The sequence below is a fragment of the Malurus melanocephalus genome, unplaced genomic scaffold, assembly GCF_030028575.1.
Source record: "Malurus melanocephalus ecotype Western Australia unplaced genomic scaffold, MMel_1.1 scaffold_2, whole genome shotgun sequence".
NCBI classification, from domain to species: Eukaryota; Metazoa; Chordata; class Aves; order Passeriformes; family Maluridae; genus Malurus; species Malurus melanocephalus.
The window spans coordinates 7674650-7698837 of NW_026623234.1; the positions used below are offsets into that span (position 1 = coordinate 7674650).

General features: G+C 49.1%; 1 protein-coding gene across 4 annotated transcripts in view; it reads left to right on the plus strand.

The window, feature by feature from the left end:
* SLC8A3 (solute carrier family 8 member A3) overlaps positions 1-24168 on the plus strand; it is a 107606-nt gene extending 83438 nt beyond the window's left edge. For 2 of the 4 annotated variants that reach the window (XM_057366923.1, XM_057366933.1), the window contains exons 3-8: positions 3842-3945; positions 13098-13115; positions 20983-21107; positions 21619-21718; positions 22764-23039; positions 23362-24168. In XM_057366923.1, the coding sequence (XP_057222906.1) occupies positions 3842-3945; positions 13098-13115; positions 20983-21107; positions 21619-21718; positions 22764-23039; positions 23362-23738 (1000 nt within the window). In that variant the 3' untranslated portion in view covers positions 23739-24168. Of the gene's footprint in view, positions 1-2375; positions 2483-3841; positions 3946-13097; positions 13116-20982; positions 21108-21618; positions 21719-22763; positions 23040-23361 lie in introns of all 4 variants that reach the window. The other 2 variants (XM_057366952.1, XM_057366942.1) reach the window with 2 other exon arrangements.
* The last annotated feature ends 20 nt before the right edge of the window (positions 24169-24188 follow it).

A 24188-nucleotide genomic window follows, 5' to 3' on the forward strand; every position in this document is an offset into this window, starting at 1 on the left:
TTTTTTTTGGTTTTTTAACATTAAAGAAAACTAAGGAAGTTTCACTATTTAGTAGAGCATATAGAGCTCCTTGTACTCAACAAAATGTGCATGCAGAGAGTCACTATTTCTTCAGTCCACAGTTTTGAGGAAAGAGAGAAGGAAGGAAGGAAGGCAGATAGGTAGATGAATGGAAGCAAACTCAAATGGTCTGCATGCATAATATTAACTGCATAAAATCTCAGAATAGCTTTGTTGCAATACCCAAGCTGGCCCCAGGAAACAGGGTCTGTGGTGTTTTCTTCCAGATTTTTGTAGACAAACAATACTGAGTGTTTTGAAGCTCCTAGAATGGAAAAACCATAAGCATGGTACTTATGAATAGGATTTTTTAAAAGCAACCCACGTCCAGGAAGCCCTGGCTGCTTTTGAAAATCCCACCTTCTGTTTTGTAGTAATGAGCAAGGAAAAGATCAAAGCTATGAATTAGCTGTAGGTTTAACTCAGCAAATTGAACAAGCTTTGCAAGGTATCAGGGGCCCAGATAACATCTGGTTCAAAAGCCAAATTCAACATCTCCAACAATAATGCAACAAAAAAATCATCATGATGGAGTCTTAGCAGAGCAGCAACATTTACACCRGAGATGTACCACTGAAAATCCTACATCCTTCAGGCTGGATTAGCAGAGATTGAAGGGGTCTAGAGAAGGGAAAGGCTTGCTGGCATCAGTGCAGGATATGAGTAGAGCAAGCACTGGCAAAAATAAAGCTGATTTAGCTTAGAAAGAACAATTGGAGGTGATTTTTTCTTGCATCTTCCTGCACAGATGGATAGGCAGAGGCTGTCCAAGCTCTACCCCTACCCCCTATGCCATCATTTGAAAGACAAGGGTTGGGACCAAGATCAAGACCAGAGTCAGCACAGGGAACAGGATTTCTATAGCCAGAGTGCAGGAGCAGTTATAACTTGAGGGTCAAACTGTCGATGACCGAATAATTTTGTRGTAATTAATGGTATCAGCAGGAATGCAAGCTGCAGTGATGATTCTTCTATTCTGTGCTGAAATGGTGATTTTTCTGGAGGCTGCTGGCTGTGGCAGCATCCCCAGGGTGGGGATCACAGCATCCCCAGGATGCAGGATTGGACTGCTTATTCTCTGAAGCACTGTGGGATCAAAGATACTGGGTATATTTAATGCCAAAGGCTACAGACTGAGGMACACAGAGATTTGAATTTGGGTCTATTTTTCTGGACTCTGATTGCCAGTCCTGCTTTTCTCCTCCTTCCCATTGCCAGTCAAGACTGATTGTGCATGATGTGCTCCTGGGGCTGATCTGACTATTGARAATGGGCAGGAAGAATGAGGAAGCTGTAGCCGCAGGGCCATGTGTGGCTACTGAGCTCTGGGAAGCAGGGGATCTTTCACTGGCAGGAGGGGCAATTGGCCTGATGGCTCTTGGGGCAATTGTTTGGGGGTAAGGGAAATGCTTTTTATGTGGAACTGAATTCTGGTTTAAAAAATTTCAGTTGCAGCTTGGGGTTGGCATGAACTAGAAGTCCAGGAGTCCCAAGATGGCAAGTGTTTGCCCATTCAGGGGAGTTACATGTGCAGACAGTGCTGTCTTTGAGAGGGTTTCATGCCAGCTCAGAATCAAAGCACCAGTCTCTTTAGTCATAAGCAAGGAATGGAGCTGCATGAAGCTTGGCAGCCACTGGGAAAGCGAGGGGCAGTGCAGGGGTCATTATAGCTTGCAACAGTCAGTGCAGCCTGGCTGTAAGGAGGCAGGGGGTTGGCAGAGCCATTGACTCATTGCTCTTGTTCTCTTTGGGTTTGCAAGTTGTGGGACAGTAAACTCTGCATAAGGCATGTATTTGTGAAGGAAACCATGGTGCAGTGAGCTCTTCTCTTCCTACAAAATTGTCCAAGAACTTGTAAGAAATTTGCCAAAGGAGAGAATCTGCTGCCCAGCTCCCTCTCAGAGCAAGCCAATGAAACTGGGGCAGCAGCATGGTGCCAGTGGGGTGTGTGTGCTTGTGTGGCTGCTTTGTATGTGTTTGTGTGCRTGGAGGTAACGGGGTGAGGGAAGCCTGTTTCTCTGCTGGCCAGCAGACCTCACTGCCTGCAGGCTAAGCCAGTTTGCTGGGGGATTGTTTTTGTCTAGTTTTACTTTGCACAGTATAGCCTGCYATTTGATCTTTGGGTTAAACAGAAAATTGGCCAGTGTCACTTGCAGAAGAAGGGCTTGAGCCTTTCTCAAGGGCCGTGTTGAATTTGTTCAGTGGGTGAGAAAACTTTGACTCTCTAATGTACCCATTTAACTCCTACCTTCCTCAACTTTTGCTTCTCTGTTCCCCTCTCCCCTTTATGACCCTTATTATTTTTCCATCCACAGCAAAACAGTTCACATCAAGGTAATTGATGATGAGGAATATGAAAAAACCAAGAATTTCTTCATTGAGCTGATGAGCCCCCGCATGGTGGATATGAGTTTACAGAAAGGTGTAGTACTGGCCCTGCAGACTAACATTAACGTTCTTCTTTCCTCCTCTCTTCCATCTCCTTCCTCCTCTTCTTCTCCTCTTCCTCTGATGTCTCTCTGTCTTCAACTGCTCTGCCCTAAACTCTGCTGTGCGCGYACACCGTGTCACATGGTACCCACGGGGTGGCATGGGGAGTGATGCTGGGGCTGCTGAGAGGCAAAGTGGTGAGGGGAGCAGAGAGAGAAGAATGGAGAGCAGTCCTGCTTGTCCATATTTCTGTGGTGACTTCAGAGGGACCTTCTGCCATCCCCACTAAAGGGCCCAAGCAAATTTTGTAGTGTCAGTGGGAAGATGCTGGCTAGAAACACATCCAGCATCTCAGGAGATCATCACCCACCCATGGTCCTGTGGGTTGTTCCAGTCAGACCTGTGTTARAAAAAGACAGGAACTGAGGCTTGGCAGAAAAGCAGCTCTATGACTTCTGAGAAGGTCTGGCAAAGGCTGTGCAACCCCTGGTCTGGCTGCCACACAGCAACTCTGGAAGCAGTAGCTGAGGGCAAGGAGGAGCTGATGCCCTGCTTTGCATCAGTGGGTTATGGAGAGAGCCAGGTGAGCTGGCCTCAGAGCAAAGAGGATAGCCCTGCTCCAATGCCCAGGGCGTTTCCTTTTGAGCCTCAGAGCCATTGTCTCATTGTGTCTCTTGTGAGGTCTCAGCAAAGCTGTTCACCCACGGGAAGGCTGCATTCTCATTTGGGGAACAGGTCAGGAGGATGAGGCAGATAGTGTCAAGGTGAGAAAGCAATAAGATGTGTCATTTTTAAAATGGGAGTTAGAACCATCAGCCTCCTTWGCAGCTGGTGGAGCTGTAGCCACTGGCAGAGTGGCTCACCCTCACCCCACTGCGGAATGTGTCTCTCCTCCTCAGGCTCCCAGCCCAGAGTCAGTGCAGATTTATTATTAATCGTGAGGGTATTGTTATTGTACTTATTATTAATGGCAAGAAGAAATTGGTCTTCCAGCTAAAATGCCGTGGGTAATGCAGGGTGGTGGTCCTTGGTGCTTTTCAGGCATCCGATACCCTTCCCATTACCATCTGACACTGAAAAAAAACGCGCTGCAGAAGTCGCCTTCCACTAACCATCAGCAAGGTCCTCCTCCCACTTCTCCCTCCCTCTCACTCCCCTGCCAGCCCCCCCTGCCCCTAACACCCCTGCTCCCAAGGAGCCGCTGCGAGGATGCCGTGTCCGACAGGCACACCGCCCCGGCGGGAAGGGGCTGCGTGCCAGGAGCCCGCGCCGCCGCTGCTGCCGCTGCTGCYGCCTCGCCGCCAGCCAGCCGACCCGCTGTACACGGTTGTCTCTCTTGTTGTCCCTACAGGAAGACCATAAGGGTTAAGATAGTAGATGAGGAGGAATACGAAAGGCAGGAGAATTTCTTCATTGCCCTTGGTGAACCGCAATGGATGGAACGAGGAATATCAGGTGTGAGATCCCTTATGAAAAAAAAAATGAAAAAAAAGAAAAAATCAGAATCAACTATCTAAACCCCAAATCCAGAAAATATAACCTTCTTTCTCCTCCTTACCCTTCCTCCTTTTCTCCTCCTCCTGTAGAGGGATCGACTTTTACTCTTTGCCCTCCTGTGTTCTTGCTCTTACCCTGTTTCGGTGTCATCTCTGCCTTTAAGAGCCCAGCTTACTTCTGATCCTTCTTTTGTGCAATGCTTGAGCCTCGGAGGCTGTATTATTTTTATTGGATTTCCTTGTCTTGATCTGCTTTTTGTTCTGAGCACACCTTTGCTGTTCTCCCTCCTCCTGCTTCTTTGCCAGGACCTTGGGGAATGTAAAAGGCAAGAGAAGGGTGTAATGCATGGCTGCCCCCTTCAGCTCCTCCTGTACTCCCCGCTGCCCTTCCCTCTGTTGTTGCCTCCAGTGGCATTGCCTTGGGGCTCTTGGGTCCCTCTGAAGTGTAGTGAGAAGAGGGAAGGTGTGAGGTAACTTGGCTTGCTTTTTTTAAAAAAATGGTTCTTCATGTCTTCCGTTTGAAAACTCCTTTAATGTGTCACAGACAATCACAGTCAGTCATGCAGAGGATGTGAAGCTCTGCTGAGGTGTCTTGCCTACACGTGTCTCTGTGCTTGTCCTGTATGTGTTTGGCCTCCTTCTCACTGAGTCTTGCCACTGGCTTCACTAGCTTTGGGGTGGCCTGGGAGGGCCAAGATTTAAATGGGGGCACTTTACAAAAGGGAATTCAAATGCAGCTTCTGGGTGCCTGTTAYAGAGCAGGGCCAGATGTGCCTGCCCCTGGGTTTATTTCTGCTCCCAGGTGCTGCTGTCAGTGYGGRKACACCTGGMAGCTGCCCGTGCACAGCACAGCTTTCCCTTCCCAAAACATCTTCCATCTCTTACCTCCCCAGCACAGCAGCTGCCCTCTGGCCAGTCCAAGCTCCCATACACWGCTCCATAGGATGTTCAGGGTGAACCCAGGTGCCATTAGCATGTCAGTAGCATGTAGCATCCGTGGACTTGTGAAATGTAAACCCAGAGATAAATGCTGTCAGACTGCCTCCTGCAGCCCACAGGCAATGAGGGATATCAGGTTTCACTCTGTCAAGCACAGCCCCTCAGCTTTCACCAAAGTCCAGCTGCTCTTGAACAGAAGCAGTGACCAATCTTGCCATATCCCATAGGAGTCTGTCCCAGCAACCAGTTGCCCTCCAGGATAAAGACGTGAGCATGGATTTTAAGTAGAAGTTGTCTGGCCTCAGCTTGTAGCCCCTAGTTATTTCACTACTTTTCTTCATCATGTAAAAGAACTACTTTATGCCACAGCTTCCATGTGGGTATCTGCTCATTGCACCCCACAGTATGCTCAGATTCCTTCTTGGGCCTTGTGTAAGCCAGGTGTTCAGTCCTGGATCAAAGCCTTCCATCCTAGAACCACACTGGGGTCTCCTCACCACATGTGTCCCTTCCCATCCATGGGTCTCCACCTCCATCTCAGCAGGTTCAGGAGGAAAATCACAGGCCCCTGGCTTTCTCCTGCTTATGCACTTGGCAGCTTGGAGCACCACACTAAATTTTTTTCTCAGCTGTGTGTTCTCTTTGAGTCCAACACCTTTTCTGAACAATGAGCAGCATCAGGATACAGAGTCAGAATTGGGCTGTTTTTATGAAGTCCCTCATTTCTTTTTCCTATGCAGGTCACATTGCACCTGGCTGAATAAAAACAAGTATTTGAAAAAATCCAAATGGCCCTTGAAGTGGACCAGTTTTAAAACATCCTGATTATTATTAGGACTACAAAGCCAGTTTGCTGTATCATATGTCTCTCATTTACATCTGCATCAGCTGGAGTCAGCGTKACTGATTTGCAACAGGCAGAAAGGAGATCAGAGCTGGTCTAAACTGATCTGCAGCACAGAGCCTGCAGGCCAGGAGGAGAGGGCACACCCTTGGACAGACCCTCTTTTACCTGGAGGAAGTAAAGGACCATGCCAGGGAGGAGATGCAGRGCCCTGGTTGGCCTCATTAGAGAAAAGGCAGAGTGAGAGCACCGTGGTTTTAAAATCTAAGAGGCAGGGGATTAAACTGCATTTGTAAATGTTGCTGGCACAAGGTGGCACAGTCGCTACACTAAATCCAGGGCATCTGGAAAGATCCCCAGCTCCGTAGCGCTGCCCACTGCAGCATTTCTGGTGAGCCTACCTTGTGCCTGGCATGAAGAATAMGGAGCTACGTGAGGCTTTCCCGGGGAGAGCACTGTGAGCGATGGAGAGCAGATGCTGTGGCCAGCAGCTTCAYGGAATGCATGCATGAGCAGCTGGCTCCCGGCGGGAGGAGGCAGCCCGGCCGTGCACGGCCTGGAATGTGCTCGGGCATCGTGTGACGTGCCACACAGCTTGGGGACGGGATGCTCGTGCTGACGCCAGCACACATGTTCCTGCCAGCATCGTGCGGGTGCTGCCTTGCCCCATGCCCACAGACAGGGAAAATCCCACAGCACAGTCACCCAGTTGGGGCTTTGCTGGGTTTTGTTGTGGTGATGGATGTGCCCCCACATCACTCACATGGCCAGGACAGAGCACAGCTCCTGCCTCTCCTTGGGGGTCCAGCTCCTGTTGCTTTTGAGATGGAGTCTCTCTGGATTTTGGCTGCCCACACTTTTGTTCTCAGTGCTGCGAAAGACGTGGTTTTCTTGACAGTATGTCCTTGTTCTGTTGTTACTCCCCACTTAGCTGTGTCACGCTGAGCCTGTGCCTAAGGAGCTGTAGGAGTATTGATGGTCTCAGCTCTTCTCAGCATCTTCAAAACCTCTCCTGGCTYTTCTGGAAGCAGGGTGGTGTTGGGCACCTCAGATGAATGGCAGTGGTGTTTGGAGGTGATCTGCAATCCAGGTCACGCARAGGCGCAGAGCTGTGCCTGCACTACCGTGGCTCTATGCTGAGGGCCTGTGCCCAGCCCAGGAGYGAGCACTCCATACAGAGGGCAGCTCCTGGCTTACCTTAGGGATACAAACTAGGTGGCAGTGATGAAATCCGGAGTGAAATGTCCCCTGAAGTGATGGCAGAGCTGGTGACAGGGAGAAGTARTATGTGCTTTTCAAACCAGCCTGGGGCAGAGTTTGAATGGTTTATTTTGGGATGCAGAACTTGGTGTGGAGGCCAGTGCTATTCAGACTCATTGTGCTGTCCCTGAGGGTACCCACAGTGCTGCAGGCTGCGGTGGCAGGGGTTCCTGGCACACACGCAGTGGAGGAGGATGGCGGGTGGGAGCAGGGCTTGCTACTACGTGGATGATTTGCATTGCTGTCTGTGCTGCCCTGTAGACCTGCCAACACAAAGCAGTCACCTCCAGCCAAGGGAATTTCTCCTTGGCCCTGGTCAGGGCTGTGGGGCACAGGGGTCTCCAGGAGGGTCTCTGTGAGGGCCAGAGCTCAGTACGAAATTCATCCTATTGCTCTTGCTCTCTGCACCTGCTAGCACCTTATTGGAGGAAAAATCATCTCTACTCAGAAGGAGGATCCTTATCTCTTTGGGGAATGGTGCCTGTGGTGATCCAAACGCAAATTCCTGTCTTCAGGTTGATCAGARCTTGCAGAATGCAGAAGAGCCACCGATACAGCTTTTTAACTGAAACATTTTGCATCATCTGCAGATGCTGCTCCTACCTGTTCACCTCCAGTTACATCAGTGTCATTCCTGCCGCTTTGATCCATGGGACACTCAGTTGTTAACCCTTGCTGTAAGGAGAGCTGACCACTTACTCCTGTTGTATAAGTGCTACATCTACTTTGTCTCACAAGTCATCTGTTCTTTTTCACAAATCTCTTTCTGCAGCTGGAGTGTTTCAAAGCCTCTCTGATCATTCAAACAAATCACATTGAATAGTTTCACCATAGCAACTCTTCTTTTTATGTGCTCCAATAATTCAAAGAGATCAGAACAGGTCTGAGATTGGTATCTTGCCAGCCTAGCCTGTGATGACGACCAGTGCTGACTCAGTAGTGGCACATCAGATGCACAGAGCCCTGGCAAAGATGGCACTTGCTGCAAGATTGTTATATCAGTGAGTGAGGAAAAGAAATACAAGAGAGAGAGACAKTCTTTGCTTGGCCAAGATGTTAAATGTTGCTTTTCTCTATCCTCCTGGTCATTTCCCAGGTTTCCTGACTTTTTTTTTTTGTCCTCTCCATTTTAAAGAAACTAATCTTCAAATCCTTCTTGTCTCAYCTTTCCTCCATATGCGCAGTCATGTAAACTGAATCCCTGTTTACTGAGCACTGCAGGGTTTCGAAACCTCCCAGCACCCTGAACCACATTTCTGGACATCCTTTTTTCAGCATCTTTTTAAAGGGTTCCTGCAGTGAAATGAGTCTCTTCCTTTATGACAAGGTGCTGTCTGTTGGTTTGACTCCTGCTCTCATGGCAACTCTGTTTATCGTGTCAGCTCACAACTCAGAATGAAAATTTTGCTGCTGTCCCAGCAAGATTTGGAGTAAAACAAACTTTCTTCACACATCAGCTTTCACACTTTTTCCACAGCCCTGGATCACAGCAGAAAAACTTGCTTTGCTTTCACTTGATGAAGTTTCTCTTCTGCTGAAATKGTGGCTAACCTTGATACAGTCTGAATGGCAAATGAGGCTACTTTGGAAGATTTCACTTGATTGCAGATAATGGTGAAAATATCATTTGGAAATGTGTGTTACGTGAGGGTAACTGGGAATCAGCTTGTGAGAATTCAACTCAYGTCACAGTGGTGGAAGATTCAACCTCAGTGCTGCTGCTTGAAGGCTGTCTTGAGGGTTATGTTTTGTAAAACTGACAACCTTCATGCAAAGTTTTGCCTCAGAAGGCACGTCTCCCACAAGATACAACTTTGCTGGAAAGGGGAGTACAGATGGCTGGCAAACACTGTTAACAGCTGGTTGGCGTACCCTGGCTTGGGAAGATTTTGTCTGAAGTCTTCTCAGCTCTCCCAGCAGAGTCAACTGGTGCAGACAAATCTCACAGCTCATCTCCTAATCAAGTGTCAGCACCTCTGATGGGAAAGCTTTGTGCCTAGAGGGAGGATTAAACTGCAAAGAAGGAAGGATTCCCAGCTTGGACTGATCCAACRAATTACCCACATCAAAATATTGATGAAATTATTTGACTTGGTCTGAAGATCCATACCAGTTTAAGATAAGCTGTATTGATACATGAACACATGTGCTACAGTTTTCTAAAGCGTGGGGAGATGCTAAAAAACTCCTTCTTCATCAACTCCATCAGCTGCTGATGAGAATAGCAAAAATATGTTAGATTGCTGTTACTTCATTCCCTCAAGGTTTAATAATTTGCTCACAGCTCTATGATTAAGCTGAACACTGCTGATTCTCCTGATGGAGAGGAGTCTCTTGGAATCTGCAAGAGCTTTGCTATTGACTTCAATAATGATAGCATTGAGGTTAATGCTGCAACATCACTGTCCTGTTTAGCCTATAAAAACCCCCATGTTTACAGCTCTTCACAATTGGTTAGGGAGACAGTTATCTTACTTCAGTGAACAAATCTGGAGGCAGAGCCTGTGGACAGTTACTTCTGGAAGATGGAGGATCCTTATCTCTTTGGGGACCTGAGCCAGTGGTTCGTATGGTCACTTTATAGTCACCTTTGAGTGTGCAGGGGGTGCAGGCTGTGTGTTCTGCTTGCCTTTGGCTTCCTGTGACTGCCCTGCTGTGTGACTGAGAGTCTCCTCAAAATTCATCTTCTCCCTCATTTCAGCTCACTCTCTAAATCCCAGGTCTTTAACAAGGATGCTCTTATCTACACAGTGGCCTCTCAGATCTCAAAGGATACAGATTAGAAAAGATTTATGTTAATGAAGAATGAGTCCAGAATAAAGCATGCAGCATAGTCAAATCTCTCAGAGAGGTCAACAGCAGAGAAAAATATTTCACTGTTTAGAAAAAGTTGGAACACACTTCCAGCACATCATATTGCTGTAAACTACAGGATTGCTGGATTGCTGGTCTGCTCAGTCCCAAGCCTGGTTCCTCTTGGTTTAAGCTCTTTGGAGTTAAAGCAGAAAGGAATTAAATTCCTGAACTGTAACCCACAACAACATGCATGTCACAGAAGAATTCGACCCCCCAGTATACCAAAAGCATGCAGATGAAATGGCTTGTTAGTAAACAGCTTTTTTAGCAGCTTTTTTGAAATTCAAGTCTAAATTGTCTGCTTTCAGGGGTGGTAGGGAAAGAAGAGTTCATGCATGCAATTTTGACTTCACCTAGTCAAAACCAAGAGCAGAGAAACCCCCAGTGAAGAAGTGGAATCCAGAGCTGAAGGCTTTGGGTCTTCCTGGGTGAGTCAATGTCACAGCCCCTTCTCTGCAGGCACACGTGTTTGTCCACAATCACACCGTGCAAGGGTTAGGTAAGGGATACTTGGGACTGCTATTTTGGATTTGGCTGTGGAGCTAATTTTAGCAGTTCCCTGTAAGAGTACACATGTCAGGCCTCTGAGACTACCTGAGATGCCAAGAGCAGTGAGGTGGCCTGGCTTGGCCTCGCAAGGAGCATGATGTGCAGAGCAGCAGTGCAGGAGAGGGAGAGGTGCCCTGGGGAGGACTAGAGGGACACAGCTCAGGCTCAGGAGGGTGGAGGGAGGCTTGTGGGATGGGAACAGCACGGGGGCCGTCAGTGAAGCTGGTACAGGTACAGCATCCCCAGATGGGCTGTCAGGAAACATTACAGGTCAGGGCTAAGGGCACATTAGCAGATGTGTGTGCAGGAAGGAAGCTTTAGTCCGTGAAATCATTTTCTTGCTTGCATGCACAACATTCACTCAGAAATATAAAGATAAAATAATCCCTTGGCTTTCTGAATGCTGTATTCTTGATGTTTCATTCATAGCTTTATAGGCTTCTTCAAATATTCATATATCATAAGTGAAAGGGAGAAAAATAGCTCTTTTGCAGGCTCACAAGCAAATGAGAAAAAAAACTCAAATCTCAGAGCAGGATAATAATAGTTTTAAAAATTATAAGGAACCAATAATTTTTTTTAATAACCACAGTAGCTTAGGGTCCCAGTAATATTTCATTATACTACATTTGAACACCAAATGGACCCATTGTACTAATGCTTATAATTGCAAAAGGCAAATTAAATTTCTGCACATTGTCTGGGGAACCAGAAGACCATGGAGCAGTGAGGAGGTCACATGGCAGCATGAAGTGCAGCAGGACAAAGCTCCAAACAGACTCCAGATTCATGCTACCTGAGTGGTAGGGAGCCTGTTGGAGACTTCCAGGAGAGGTGTGTGGATGGCASGAGTTGGTACAGGCAGAGTAAACATCCCATTGGATCTTATGGCTCAGTGGCACTGTGCTTGCTGCAGAAAATATGAATGTTTTCCCCAAATTTTTTTGACTCTCAAAAGGAATTGGATGCACAGTAAGGAGCCTCTTCATTGCCCCTTTCACTGTGCCTCTACCTGCCTGCATGGACAAAGGAGATCTCTTGGAGTGCCCACAGCTGGGGATGAAGATCTTGACTAGGTCAATGTTTCTTGGCAGACTGTTGGGAAAGCTGTGCCATGGATGCTGCTCAACAAAGCAAGGAAGTGACGGGTGTCAGGACTAAGGATTAGTTTCCCTGGCTTTGCCACGGATGCGCTGTGTAACCTTTGATAAATTGCTTAGGAAATCACTTTCAAATGGCACAGATACAATTAAAAGCATCTATATAAAAGTGCCTGCTTTTCAGAGGCCTGAACCGTCAAGTCTGGGAAAATCAGCACTTTTGGACTCCAGCCCACTTCTGAGTTTGCAAAATGTTCCCTTTAGCTTCTTTTTGCTTGCTTCACCATCTGTCAAATAGGGCTGCTAATACTGACTCAGTCTTTGTACAGAGTTTTAAGCCTCTGAGACTAAAAGTGCACGATAGTAAGTGTTAGTAATTACAATACTGTCATCAGATGCAACCAAGTCTTGGGGGACTGGTTTGCTGTTTGAAAGACAAGTAGAAGTTAAAGCTAAGGCACATARCTGGTGCTTGGCCTCTCTCAAAGAGCATTTGAGGTTTTTTGCTCTATGAACTCTGCTGTAGCTAGTTTGATACCTGGATGTAAGCTGTGGCTGTTTGTGGTAACACTTAAGAGGGATCCAGCCTGATGTTTCTTTGTGACAGCTCTGGGGAGTAGGGATATCAAGAGAGGAGAAGGTCAGGGGGTCACTGTGCACGGGGACTGGGCTGTATGGAAAGCCAGGGTAAGGTCATCCCTTGCATGGACCTTCGCCCCTTTCTCCTCCTTTCCTCCCCCCTCAAATCTCACAGGACCATGCAGTCACATTTCCTGACAGGCAGCTGCATCCCACTGTGATGATGTTGTGTGGCCTGTGTCCACACAGCACTGTCAGGCAGTCTGGCAAATTGGAACAAAGAGAGCCAGGAGGACTCAGTGATGCTTTACCTGTGCCTACGCTCCTCGAGGCGCCCTGGCCCTCTGAAAGTGGTACCTGTGGGGTGTGGGATAGGTGTAGGTGAGCCAGGGCATCATCCTGAGGGATGGTGCATGGTCATGTTACTCCCTGCCCCTTTTGTCACTAGAGGCCACCTGCCACCATCAAAGCCTTCCTCTGATGCTGCTCTTCTCAATGAGCTGCCCATCTCCTTCTCTTCTCGACAATGACAAGTTTATTKGGGCTCCTCAGTTGTGCCAAGCCCCGCCACACCCACACACACCTGGCTGAAGCGGGGCACCCCCATGCCTTTGGGTCAGTTTGGGTTGTGTCAGGTCCCAATTGCAAGTGTAAGTGCCCTCCTTCCCCGCTTTCCCTTTCCCTCCTTGCCACATCCCCCAGCTGCACCCCATCCCTATGCCTTTGCTTGGGGGGAGGGGGTGACTTTGGGTGCCGTGGTGCTCACTGGAGCACCCCAGTCCCCTCTCCATCGTGCTGCTGCGGTGTCTGCTCCCCAGCCTGTGCCCCACATGCAGCCCTGGTGAGCTCGCACGCTGCCTTGCACCATGTCCATTGCTCACTGACAGCCTTCATCTGCAAAACGGCTTTTTCCCATTGAATATTAACTTTTCCCCTCTTTTTCTTCTCTCTCCCTGTCTTTCTCATGTTTTTGTCTCCCCACAGCCCTACTGCTCACACAAGGTAAGTGCTTATTCTCCTTTCCTCTGGCTGCTCTGGCTCTCTTTTTGTCCCCTTTGGTCAGACCACCCCATGTTTGTGTTTGCTGTGTTGTAGACAGCCCCAGCTCATGGTGTTTGTGTCTAGTAGGGACTAGTTAAGAGCAATACAATTAACAGTGATTGACTGATTGATTGATTGATTGATTGATTGATTGATTGATTGATTGATTGACAGCTAAGAGCATTTCTCATCTTCCAGATTCTGGGAATTCCACCCGCATTTGGGGGAAATGACCCAGACAGTTGCAAAGCAACACATTTAGCTGTGGCTGATCTCAAGCTGTGACTTGAGCCTCTCCTTAGGCAACTCTGGTGCTTGGGCTGTGCTGATGCACTGGGGAGCACAGGGATTTCTGCAGGGAAGTGACATTCCTGCAGTGCGGGACAGTGTTGCCTGGGTGGGCAAGGGTACAAGGTTGTCCAGGTGTCCCCTTCCCATGGAATGTCACATGTCGCCCATCAGTGCCTTCCCCACATGCAGGGTGCAGAGAGGAGCTCAAAATCCCACAGGTTYGTGAGCAGAGCTGCAAACCAAAGCATTCACGATGCCTGAGCTSTGCTGCAAATCAAAGGAGCAGCATTTACCATGCAGAGACCTGCCCCTTTTCAGAGGATGCCAAATCTGCTGCACAGGGGATGTCCTGGGCCCGTTGGCTATTGGACTAATTAGGAAATTGCTAGTGGCAGGCAGAAATCCCCAGCTCCCCAAATAACAGCTTAAGGTGTTTATAGAAAACTCCTCGGAATGGTTTGGATGGTTTCCTTTGTTACCTCTTCAGATCCAGGAGGACTGGAAATAAGTTGAGCACAGCCTCCTTCCCAGTAATTTCATTGCTTTAATTCAGTAGCTGCCTAATTTGATCAGAACCCCAGGAACCAAATAATTTCTATTAAAATAACATAACTTTCCTCCCTCTGTTGTGATCCAGCCTGATTGCTTTTGGCAGCCTGCAATGCAGAACTTGCTCACCGGCTATGAAAAGTTACTTTTCAGCTCATAAGGGAGAGCTGTCAGTCTGATGGGGGGGTCCGTGGGGTGCCCCCCTTTGCCGTGCACCTCAGGGTGCCCTCTGTGCCGGTGACGGGTGTTGGGCTCACRGTGCTCGGCCTCCACACGTGCTTCAAGCAGGCACGTGCTGGAGTGTCACTCAGCAGCAATCACAGCTAATCAGCAGGGAGAGAAGTGACGTCCTCGTTTAGTCCGTGTCATGTTAGATTTAGGTTACACTGGCACGCGGGAATCTTTGTTTAAAAACTGCATTATTGAGTGTTTCAGTGGAGTCCGTCAGTCCCGCACCTCGTCCCTTTCCTCCCAGAGCAGCTTGCACAGCTCTTCCTGGGCAGTGCCCCATTCCTGGGGATGTCTCCCTGGGATTTCTGGGTGTCCTGGCTCTCCAAAGTCCTGGGGCATTTCCCCTGCCCATGGCACCGCTTTTGCAGCCCCTGCAGGGCTAGCAGCTGCACAGCCCCTGCTCACAGGAGGGACCCCTTCTCTTCACAGAAGCTGTGGGTGCCCCAAAGGATGAGCCCAAGTGACAATGCCACTCTTGTCCCAGGAGCCCTTACCTGGGGAGAAATGAAGGATCCTGACTTTAGCTCCCCTGGCCTTGCAGGGCCCTTCCAACGAAAACAGGGCTGTGATTTTTACACAAGATGAAGTAACTGGGCAGGTCACAGGTTCTGCTCAGCATTTATTTCTTCCAAATGGGCTCTCTGAGCCAGATTTGCAAGGCCATGCGAAGCTCAGCCATCTGTCYAGCAGCAGTCTTCAGATTTCAGAGTAGAATGGGGTAGCTGTGGAGAGACTTGAGAGTCTGAGGTGTTTTTAACCTTCTGTTTTGACACTTAGTATACTCTTTATACAGGGAAATGTTTGATACTGATGTGCATAGGTGCTCCAGTTGTCCCTGCCTTTGCCAGCAGTGGAAGAACTACTCTGAATGTCTTTCCAGCCTTTGCAAAAGTCACTGAAAGCCTGAGCGCAGTCTTTGCTTGAAAGTTCTTAGGCTCAGGTGATCCAGACCTTCAAAGGGATGTGGAATTATCTAAAYGGTAGATACTTCTATATCATAATTTCTATATATTCACCCAGTTCAAAGAAAATATTTCTAAATATGTTATTTTATTTAGGCATTAAAATTCCCATGTCTACTTTGCAGTGGGAAAGACTGGGGAACCAAGATGCCAGTTGTCTGACCAATCAGGGATGGTCGTGTCAGCAGCAGTCTCAAGGCAGAGCCAGGAGTGGAATAATGCTCAGTTCCCAGCCCTGTGCCTTAGCCTACCTCTCATGAATGTGCAGCATTTCCCAGTTAGCATTAAGGAACACGGGGGCATGTATATGGGATGTATCATGTCTCAAAAATAGCTTTGGGGCCTAAGTAAGCAGATTCCTTACATTTYAGAAAGCAGCCCAGGCTCCCAGTGCTTGGATGTGTGCATGTGCTTCAGTAAAGGGCATATCCATATGCTAATCTCCAAAGCCAGTGTCTTTTAGCCAGAAGTCTTCCCCACTTGTGATTGACAGCCTGACAGTGCTCTGGAGAGAAGAACTCATTCATGCTCACTATTTACTTTGTTTAGCCAGGATTACATCTTATTAAGCCACAACAACAAAAAAATGACATTTTAATTGTTGTTTTAATTTCTTCCTAGCAGCACAGTCCCCAAAAGGGGTGACCTTCATGCAGATAACATGCCCACTCCAGAAATGGATGGAGACAAGATAGCTTGAGGAGTGTGAAAGGGCCTTCATAGCAATCTTTCATGAATACGTTGCTGATTTTAATCCAATTTATTCATCAAGTGTCAGGGAATACAAAGTGGTCCATGGTTGTTTGGTAGTCTTGCAGCATTGCCTAGGCGAGTATCTTCCTCTCTGATGGTGTTACAGGGCCTTCCCATTACCTGCTTTAGCTCAAAACATGCAGTGGCCAGATTACACCATGGAAATGGGCTTTATCCAACTTTGATTTTTTATGTGTCCAGGAGGCCACAGGCAATGTCTAGTTCTTGTCTGATCCCCCCCAGCCTGAAGCAGGTTGAGTGGGCAGTGACAATGCACAATGTGGGAMCAATGCTCACTGCTCCCCTTTCCCTGGAACAAACACAAGGAGGAGGGGATATGTTTACAGTATTCTGAGCCCAAGAAACGACCTGTCATGTGCAGGTCAGAAAGTGCTTTGCAGATCATTGCAGCTYAAGTCCTGGGATGGCCCTGCAGGCATAAGTTGAGAGAGACTGAGACAGACATGGGGTGAAAGCTGAGCAGTGAGCGTGGCAGGGACATGCCCAGGGCTGCAGAGCGCAGCAGTGGCAGGACCATWACCAGGAACTGCAGAGCCCCCTCGTCTGTCACAGCTTTAAGGATCTGAACAAGGCAGAATGAGTGAGAGCACGGAGTGGTTTATGCAAACACCTCTCCTTGTTTCCTGCAGGGTCCAGCACCCAGTGGGTATCAGCTGTAGCCATTGCTGCAGCCTAAGCAAAAGCRGACTTTATCATCATTCCCCTCCCACCCAGCCTTTGATTTTACCAGACCTGTTGTCTCACCTGCTTGTAGCATCTCCTCTCTAACCCATTGGCTGTCTGGCACCAGGAGCTGGSTACCTTGGTGCAGCAGCTGGCACAGCAGCCCAGCTTGCCTAGCCTCAGCAGCCTATGTGTGCTCAGCTCAGAGAGGTTCCTAGCACTCAATGGCAGCACACAGGTGTGTGCTAGAGCAGGCAGGGTCTAGGGGACTCCTCTCTGGCCACCTTCCCCTTCCCAGGGAAGAGGTGGAGGCAGCCCAGAAGATCCTGGCAAGCTCTGTTCTCGACAGGCACAGCCAGACCTTATCAGGCTTAATTGGAGTTGACAGCAGGGAGTCCAGGGTGCAATCCGCATTGGAAAGTAGGTACTGATGCAGATACAAACAGAAATCAGGCTAGTTAATAATTAAGCTGCAGCTTGGCAGCATTCACCTTGACAGGCTTGACCTTCCAAATTAAAAATCTGTCTCCCAACACACACACCCCATCCTCATTCCCCCTTACTCTGTGTTTTATTCATCTCAGCCCTTGGTAGTCTTCTTTGCAGGCTACCACACCGGAGTTGTGTGGGACACACCTCACAATGTCCTGTCTCTGCTTACTGGAGGAGCCCTCCAAGACTCCAGCCTTACACCAGACTGCCACAGACTGCATGGGAGCACATTCCACTCTTGCTGCAGSGATAGCAGCCTCCTGCAGCTCCACAGGCAGGCTGGTGCACTCTGTGCTAGCTGAAGCACTTCCCTGAAAGGCAGGAACATTGGGATTGTTCTCTGCCACTGGGTTGTCGCAAGAGTTTATTCCTTCTCAGCTTTTGGGTCAGTACCCACAGGCTCAACTCAGCCCCCAGCATCCCATTGAAACAGGCAGCCCCAACAGGCCTGGAGCAGGTCTAGGATGGGATCTGGTGTCTTGCAGAGGTTGGCAGTGATTCCTACCAAAAGATGCTTTTGTGTCCTAAATGGGGGCAGAATCAGTGGAATCTGTAGGTGCATCACATCACTCCAGAGGTGCTCAGCTTTCCCCCTTAACTGTACGGCAAGTACAGGCTGGGGCAAAAAGATGTCAGGTGAGCTCCTAAATTTGTCCTTCTGTCCTTCCTGCCCTAATTTCAAAAGACAGTTAGGAGCCTGGAACTTGCCTGAGTGCGTTGAGCAAGATCCAGCACAGTACTGACAAGTGAGTCTTGAGCTGTGTTTGTGTCTTACATTAGGATGGAGGTTCAGTGAAAATACAATAGCAGCCTAAATGTTTTCAGATGAATCTTTAAATTTATTAGGTTTCTGTGCTTTGCTTTCCTGTTGCACATTTACAAATGTGGCTGTGTTTTAATGAGACATTAAGGGATTACCTCCTTTCTTCCTTATCCAAAAGGTTTCGCTATTAACATTTCTATGAGGTACCCATTTGGACGTGCTGCCTGTGCCTGTTCTCCTGTGGTTTGCTTGCAGCTGACATTGAAAGACTTAGCTTGGCAGTCATATTCAATCATCTGTCATCACAGGATGCCCTTGACGTGCCTTCTTGGGTGCCCATGTTCTCTCTGTGCCCCAGTTCACYGCACACATGACAGAGGAGCTGCGTGGTGACATCAGGGCCTCCATTATTTATGTGTCTGTGGATGTGCTCTCAGAAGGCTGACGGTCTCCATTGCTGGTCAGCTTGTCTCTTCACTCCAAGTGGYCTGCCTAGGGCCTGCTAGTGTCTCTGGTGGCACTTAGTCTGCTGGCAGGGTGCCTTCCAGAAGAGCAGTTTCCCACCACCTTCACTTTGTGGGAGCWGTGTTCTCTTAACATGCCAAAGGCTTTTGTCAAGTCAGTTTGATTGRGGACTAAGGTTTCATTGCATCATTTTTCTTGGAGTTGTTAAGCTGAGGAAATTCTTCCTGATATTCCTTATTTTCAGAGCATCTTCTCCGATTCCAGGCATTTGCTTTCTGCACTCTGCAAGTGCAGCCAGTGGGCAGGAGCCTAAGGGACTGTGCCACCAACTGTGACCACAGCTTTTCAGATACAGTTTCTTCCAGGGAAGGTTGTAGTGAGTCAGGCTGTCACCATGTCTGGGCTTTGCAATCCTGCTGKGATGGCTGTAGTGCTTTTGCTCAGCTCTGTATTGTCAGCACACATCAGCCTGCRCTTGGCTCATCTGCCAAGCTGGGCTTTGAGGAGCTGAGGGTGCTTTAGCCCCTGACCTTCGGATTACGGGGAGCTCAGACAGAAGCAAAGTCATGTCTGTGCTATGGCAGCAGATGTGTGAGCGCCTGCATTTCCACTGATGGACATCGCTTATTGTCTGTGCATATTCCCAGGTAGAGGAAGAGACTGGACTTTCTCATTCTGTGTCTTAGAAAAAGAGATGTACATTATATCTGTCTCCTTGTTCCAGTGAATATAAGGATCTTGAATCTTGTTCTTGGTAATTATCAGTTCATATCTCCTAGCATGGCATAAAGTAGAACATTTTCATAGAATCATGGGATCATAGAATCATTCAGGTTGGAAAAGACCTCCAGGATCCAACCTTCGACGAAACACCACCATGTCAACTGGTGGTGTTCAACCATAGCACTAAGTGCCATGTCCAGTTTTTTCTTGATCTCTTCCAGGGATGATGACTCCACCACCTTCCCGGGGAGCCCATTCCAATGCTTAACCACTCTTTCAGTGAAAAAAATGTGTCCCCTGCACCCCCCAACATCCTGCATTGCCCATCTTCTTCTCCAGGTGCTGTGCACCTCTGGCTCTGTAATTTCTTTCTAAGCTTATGGGGATTCCTGAATCCAGACTGGAGCTAGACAGTGATGGTTTTGAGGTACATCATTGATTTTCAATGATGGATGCAACTTTTCTGTTTCTGTGATGGGTTATAATAATGTCACCTGCCACAGGAGTTATATGTTTATAAACTCTGCAGGTCTTGCAAGCCTTGCAGTCTCTGCAGTCTACCTAGCAAGGCAGATGAAGAGAGAAGTCACAGTTTATAAATAGATTTCACTGAGACTGCATATTTTCTGTGTGATTTCTGGTATGAAATTTGAGATCTGCTTAAGTCCATATGGTATTAATGATGTCTGAGGCCTTATCTGGGCATTTGTAACCTCAGCAGGAAACCTCAGGTAACATCTGGCCCACGCTTAGCCAGAACAAGAATCTCTGCCTTTGTGGTGTGCCCTCCCAGGCTCTTAAGAGCTCTAGCTCYCTCTCCCAGGCTCAGCTGGGTCCTGCCTTGCAGCTCATACACCCTGACTGGTCAGGCACAGGAGAGCCAGGAGAAATCCATCCTCTTCCCTGAGATGTCAGAGTTTTACAGAGAGCCCGTCAGCATGAGCCTGTGCTTGGGCATGTGGGTGGAAGAGACGACCTGGGTCAGGCCTAGGGACACTGCCAGGGCACCCTTCCAACTGTTGGGATGCTCCTTCCTATCTGGGCAACCAGAGCCCTCTTGAGGCACCTTGCTGGGTTAGCTGGGTCATCAGTAAGGTGAACCTGACTCAGAGTCATCTCAGCGTACTGCTGACCCAGGCTCCATGTTTAGTTTCCTTCAGCAGAAACAAAACATAGAATCACAGAATAGAACATGTTGGAAGAGACAWGAAAGATCATCTATTTTGCACCCCCCTGCCATGGGACACTCTTCCCTGCCTTGCTCGATGCTACATGCCACCAGGCCTTGAACTTCYGAGGATGGGGCATCCACAGCTTCTCTGGACAACCTGTTCCAGTGCTCAGCATCCTCATAGKATTATGAAAGGAAAGAACTACTTGCTTCATGACTTACTTCTTCTTGTTCATTTTTCCAGTTCACACATGGTTCACATGTGATTGTGACTGTCTCTGTCTGAGTGTTAGATCAACCACTGAGTAGCACAAGGGGCCAACCATGATTTTCTACTCAAAGGAGAAGAAAAAAGGTTCTGCCACTTGTTAATTTAAATGAGGGAACATGTCAGGGTGTTAGAAGCATCTTAAAGGGTACTTCTGCCAAGTGGCAGAATGACTTGTTACCTCGGTCTCCCCAAAGCTGTGGCTGCTGCAGGGGTGATGGGAGGGTGTGTGTCAACCAAGAGCACCAATGCAGACTGAAGAAACACTCAAGTGTCTTTTTAAAATAAATKAAAAGCACATTGAGTATGTTCTTGGTGACTGACACTCAGAAATCTTGATCCTTTGTTTCTGGTGGTGCAGCACCCCACCCCTGCCCCCCAAACTGCCCGTGCTCRGGCCCTGCAGACAAGTGCACGTGGTGCCCTGGAGCTCCAGGGCTGCTGCCCACAGCTTGGTGTTGGCCTTGCTTTCACAGAGGTGGCTGAGAGGAAGATGACAGTCGAAGAGGAGGAAGCCAAGAGGATTGCAGAGATGGGCAAACCAATACTCGGCGAGCACCCCAAACTGGAAGTCATCATTGAGGAGTCCTATGAGTTCAAGGTCAGTAGGCATCCTAAGGGTCCTCCAGGAGGGAAAGCCATGCAGCACTGGGGAGCAGCCTTGGGGAGCAGGACTGAGGGGCCAGCATGTGCAGGGCTATTCAAAGAGGAAAAGAAGTATGTAAAGCAGTAAAGARTGATTGAATTCTACAAGAAATGTCAAAAGTAGCAGCTGCTGGTTGGGAGGGGTGGAGGGAGAAAGGCAGGAAGGCCCTGCTGGAAGCAGAAGAAGCCAATRTGCAGGAAAAGGCAGGAGCAAAGCTGTCTCTTGTGAGGCAGGGTTGAGGGAAAAGGACATACTTTACCCGGGTTGAAGTGTGGTAACAAGCTGGCTCTGGTGACGTTTGGGTCAGCCAGCCCAGGGAGAAGGTGGGCTCAACTCCAGTCATGGCCTAATGTAGCCRGTAGGAGAGTGCTCGTGACACTTCCACAGTTTGGGACTGTGAGACTGCAGTGCACTGCAAGATCACCCTTGCCCTCTAGTATCTTATGCATCTTTATTCCCACAACAGAGCACCGTGGACAAGCTGATTAGGAAGACAAACTTGGCTTTGGTTGTCGGGACACATTCCTGGAGGGACCAGTTCATGGAGGCCATTACTGTGAGCGCAGGTGAGGGGGACATCAGGAAATCCATATGAACATCCACAGGGTTCACGCAGCCTGGAATGACAGCATCTCCCTGGTCAGTGATGCTCAGCTGTGGTGACCATCAGCAAAGGCAGTCCAAAGAGATCCTCTGCTCCAAATATAGCGGGCTTTTGCAGGTACATTGGTGAGGAGCCCAGGAGATCCATCTTCTGGTGCAGAGCCATCCAGAAGGCCAGTTTTCAAGGACTGCGTCAGCTGGCAGTGCTCCTGCTGCTTCAGTGATCTGACGAGTGGTGTAAAGGCAGCAAAATCCCATCCTGGCTGGGATCCTGGCCAGTGCAGGTAGCTCCTGCTGGAAGATGCCCTGTCTGTCATAGACAGTAGAGTTCCTGGGAGCAGGGAGGGTTACCACATGCACACAGGAGATRTTGCCCCATGAGGCAGCAGCTGGTGAAGGGAAAGGTCCAGAGACTGCCAGATGTTGCCTTCGGAGAGAACTCAGTGCTTTCAGAGCCAGACAGCTGTGGGGAAGGTGTTTTAGGCACGTGTGTGTCATTAATGGCACTTGGGCATCTTTCTGAATCTTTCCTTGATAGTTTGGCATTTTACCTGAAGGCATGGTTTCCACCCAACTGTAGAGCAGGCTCTGGAGCACGGGAATCAAGAGATGTCTCCAGTTTCCTAATTCTATTACTTTCTGCTAGTTTTTCGCCCAGAATATCACTTGCCTGTGTAATTTCATGGTGCCCCTCAATAGTGATCTCCACAGGTTGACTACCTCCTATGTGCCTGCCTGTGGATGGGGACAGGGCTGCCCCTCTGTGGGTACAAAAGACCTTTCCATCACTCATATCTCTCTGGGCTCTGGGGTGTCTGGGAGATATTCTTTTTGTCAAGCCTCACCCATCACTGAGAGACCTGGTGTACCTTGAACCTGCTGTGATGGCCAGCACCATTCCACCTTGTGCCAGCAGAGCAGAATTCCGRGAGCCCTGGGGTGGAGGGGACAAGCATAGGCTGCCCCAGTGGAATGAATGCTGTACCTGTCCTTCCATGCTGTTTGCAGCAGGCGAGGAGGACGAGGATGAGTCTGGTGAGGAGCGCCTGCCATCCTGTTTTGACTACGTGATGCACTTCCTGACCGTCTTCTGGAAGGTGCTGTTTGCCTGCGTGCCCCCCACTGAGTACTGCAATGGCTGGGCCTGCTTCATCGTCTCCATCCTCATCATCGGCATGCTCACGGCTGTCATTGGCGACCTCGCCTCCCACTTCGGCTGCACCATTGGCCTCAAGGACTCGGTGACCGCCGTCGTCTTTGTCGCCTTCGGCACATCTGTACCAGGTGGGGTGGCCGCGGGGAGGGGATGGGGTGGGGGGTAAGTCCTCTGGGGATGCTCCTGATTGCAGGGGAGAAGGTCTGTCATGGGTGGGCTTTAGGCTGGGAAGGGRGTATCCCCAAAGCCCTGTCCCAGGCAAGGTCTGCGCTCTGCTTAGTGGCAGCGTGGGATCTCTGAACCCAGGAGGAGTTGTGCACCAGAAGAGGTCTGTGTCCTAACCTGGTCGGTGCCACACCTGAGCTTCCCTTGGCCCCCAGACATGAAGGGTTGTCTGTTTCTCCTGTTGGAGCCTCAGTGATTTCTCCTTCCCTTCTCCCTCAACCCCAGACACCTTCGCCAGCAAAGCCGCAGCCATCCAGGACATATACGCTGACGCCTCCATCACCAACGTCACGGGCAGCAACGCSGTCAACGTCTTCCTGGGCATCGGGCTAGCATGGTCGGTGGCAGCGATCTACTGGGCGTCACAGGGGCAGGAGTTCCAGGTGTCAGCGGGCACCCTGGCCTTCTCCGTCACCCTCTTCACCATCTTCGCCTTCATCTGCATCAGCGTCCTCCTCTACCGCCGGCGGCCCCACCTCGGGGGTGAGCTGGGCGGCCCGCGGGGCTGCAAAGTGGCCACGACATTGCTCTTCGTCAGCCTCTGGCTGCTCTACATCCTCTTCGCCACCCTGGAGGCCTACTGCTACATCAAGGGGTTTTAGGCGGTGGAGGGACGGTGCTGCCGGGGGAAGGGACCTCCTCCTCCGTTACCTCACCGGACACCAGTCCTGGAAGCGCGGTTTCACTGGAGGGTACGGCTGTCTGTCGGGGGCCGCCACTGCCCAGACGGTCAGACAGCTGCGTGCCAAGAAGGGCAAAACCATCACAGAGCGAAAAGAACAAAGAGACAAAACCCATCCAAAAATGGTACAAAAGAAAGCAACAATGGCAAGTGTTGAAATAAAACACAGTAAACCCAGGCACTGACCCTATTCAATGAAATTATGAAGTTTCAACCATCTCCAAAGGCCACCTCTCCCACAGGGGATCATCTCCTTTCCTGCCGAGCACCCCTCCACTGTAAGGAGATGTTTCCTTATTTTTACTAGTTGAGAATTGCAGAAGTCTGGTTCAGGAATTTGGGGCTTTTTTCTTTTTTTTTTTTTTTTTTT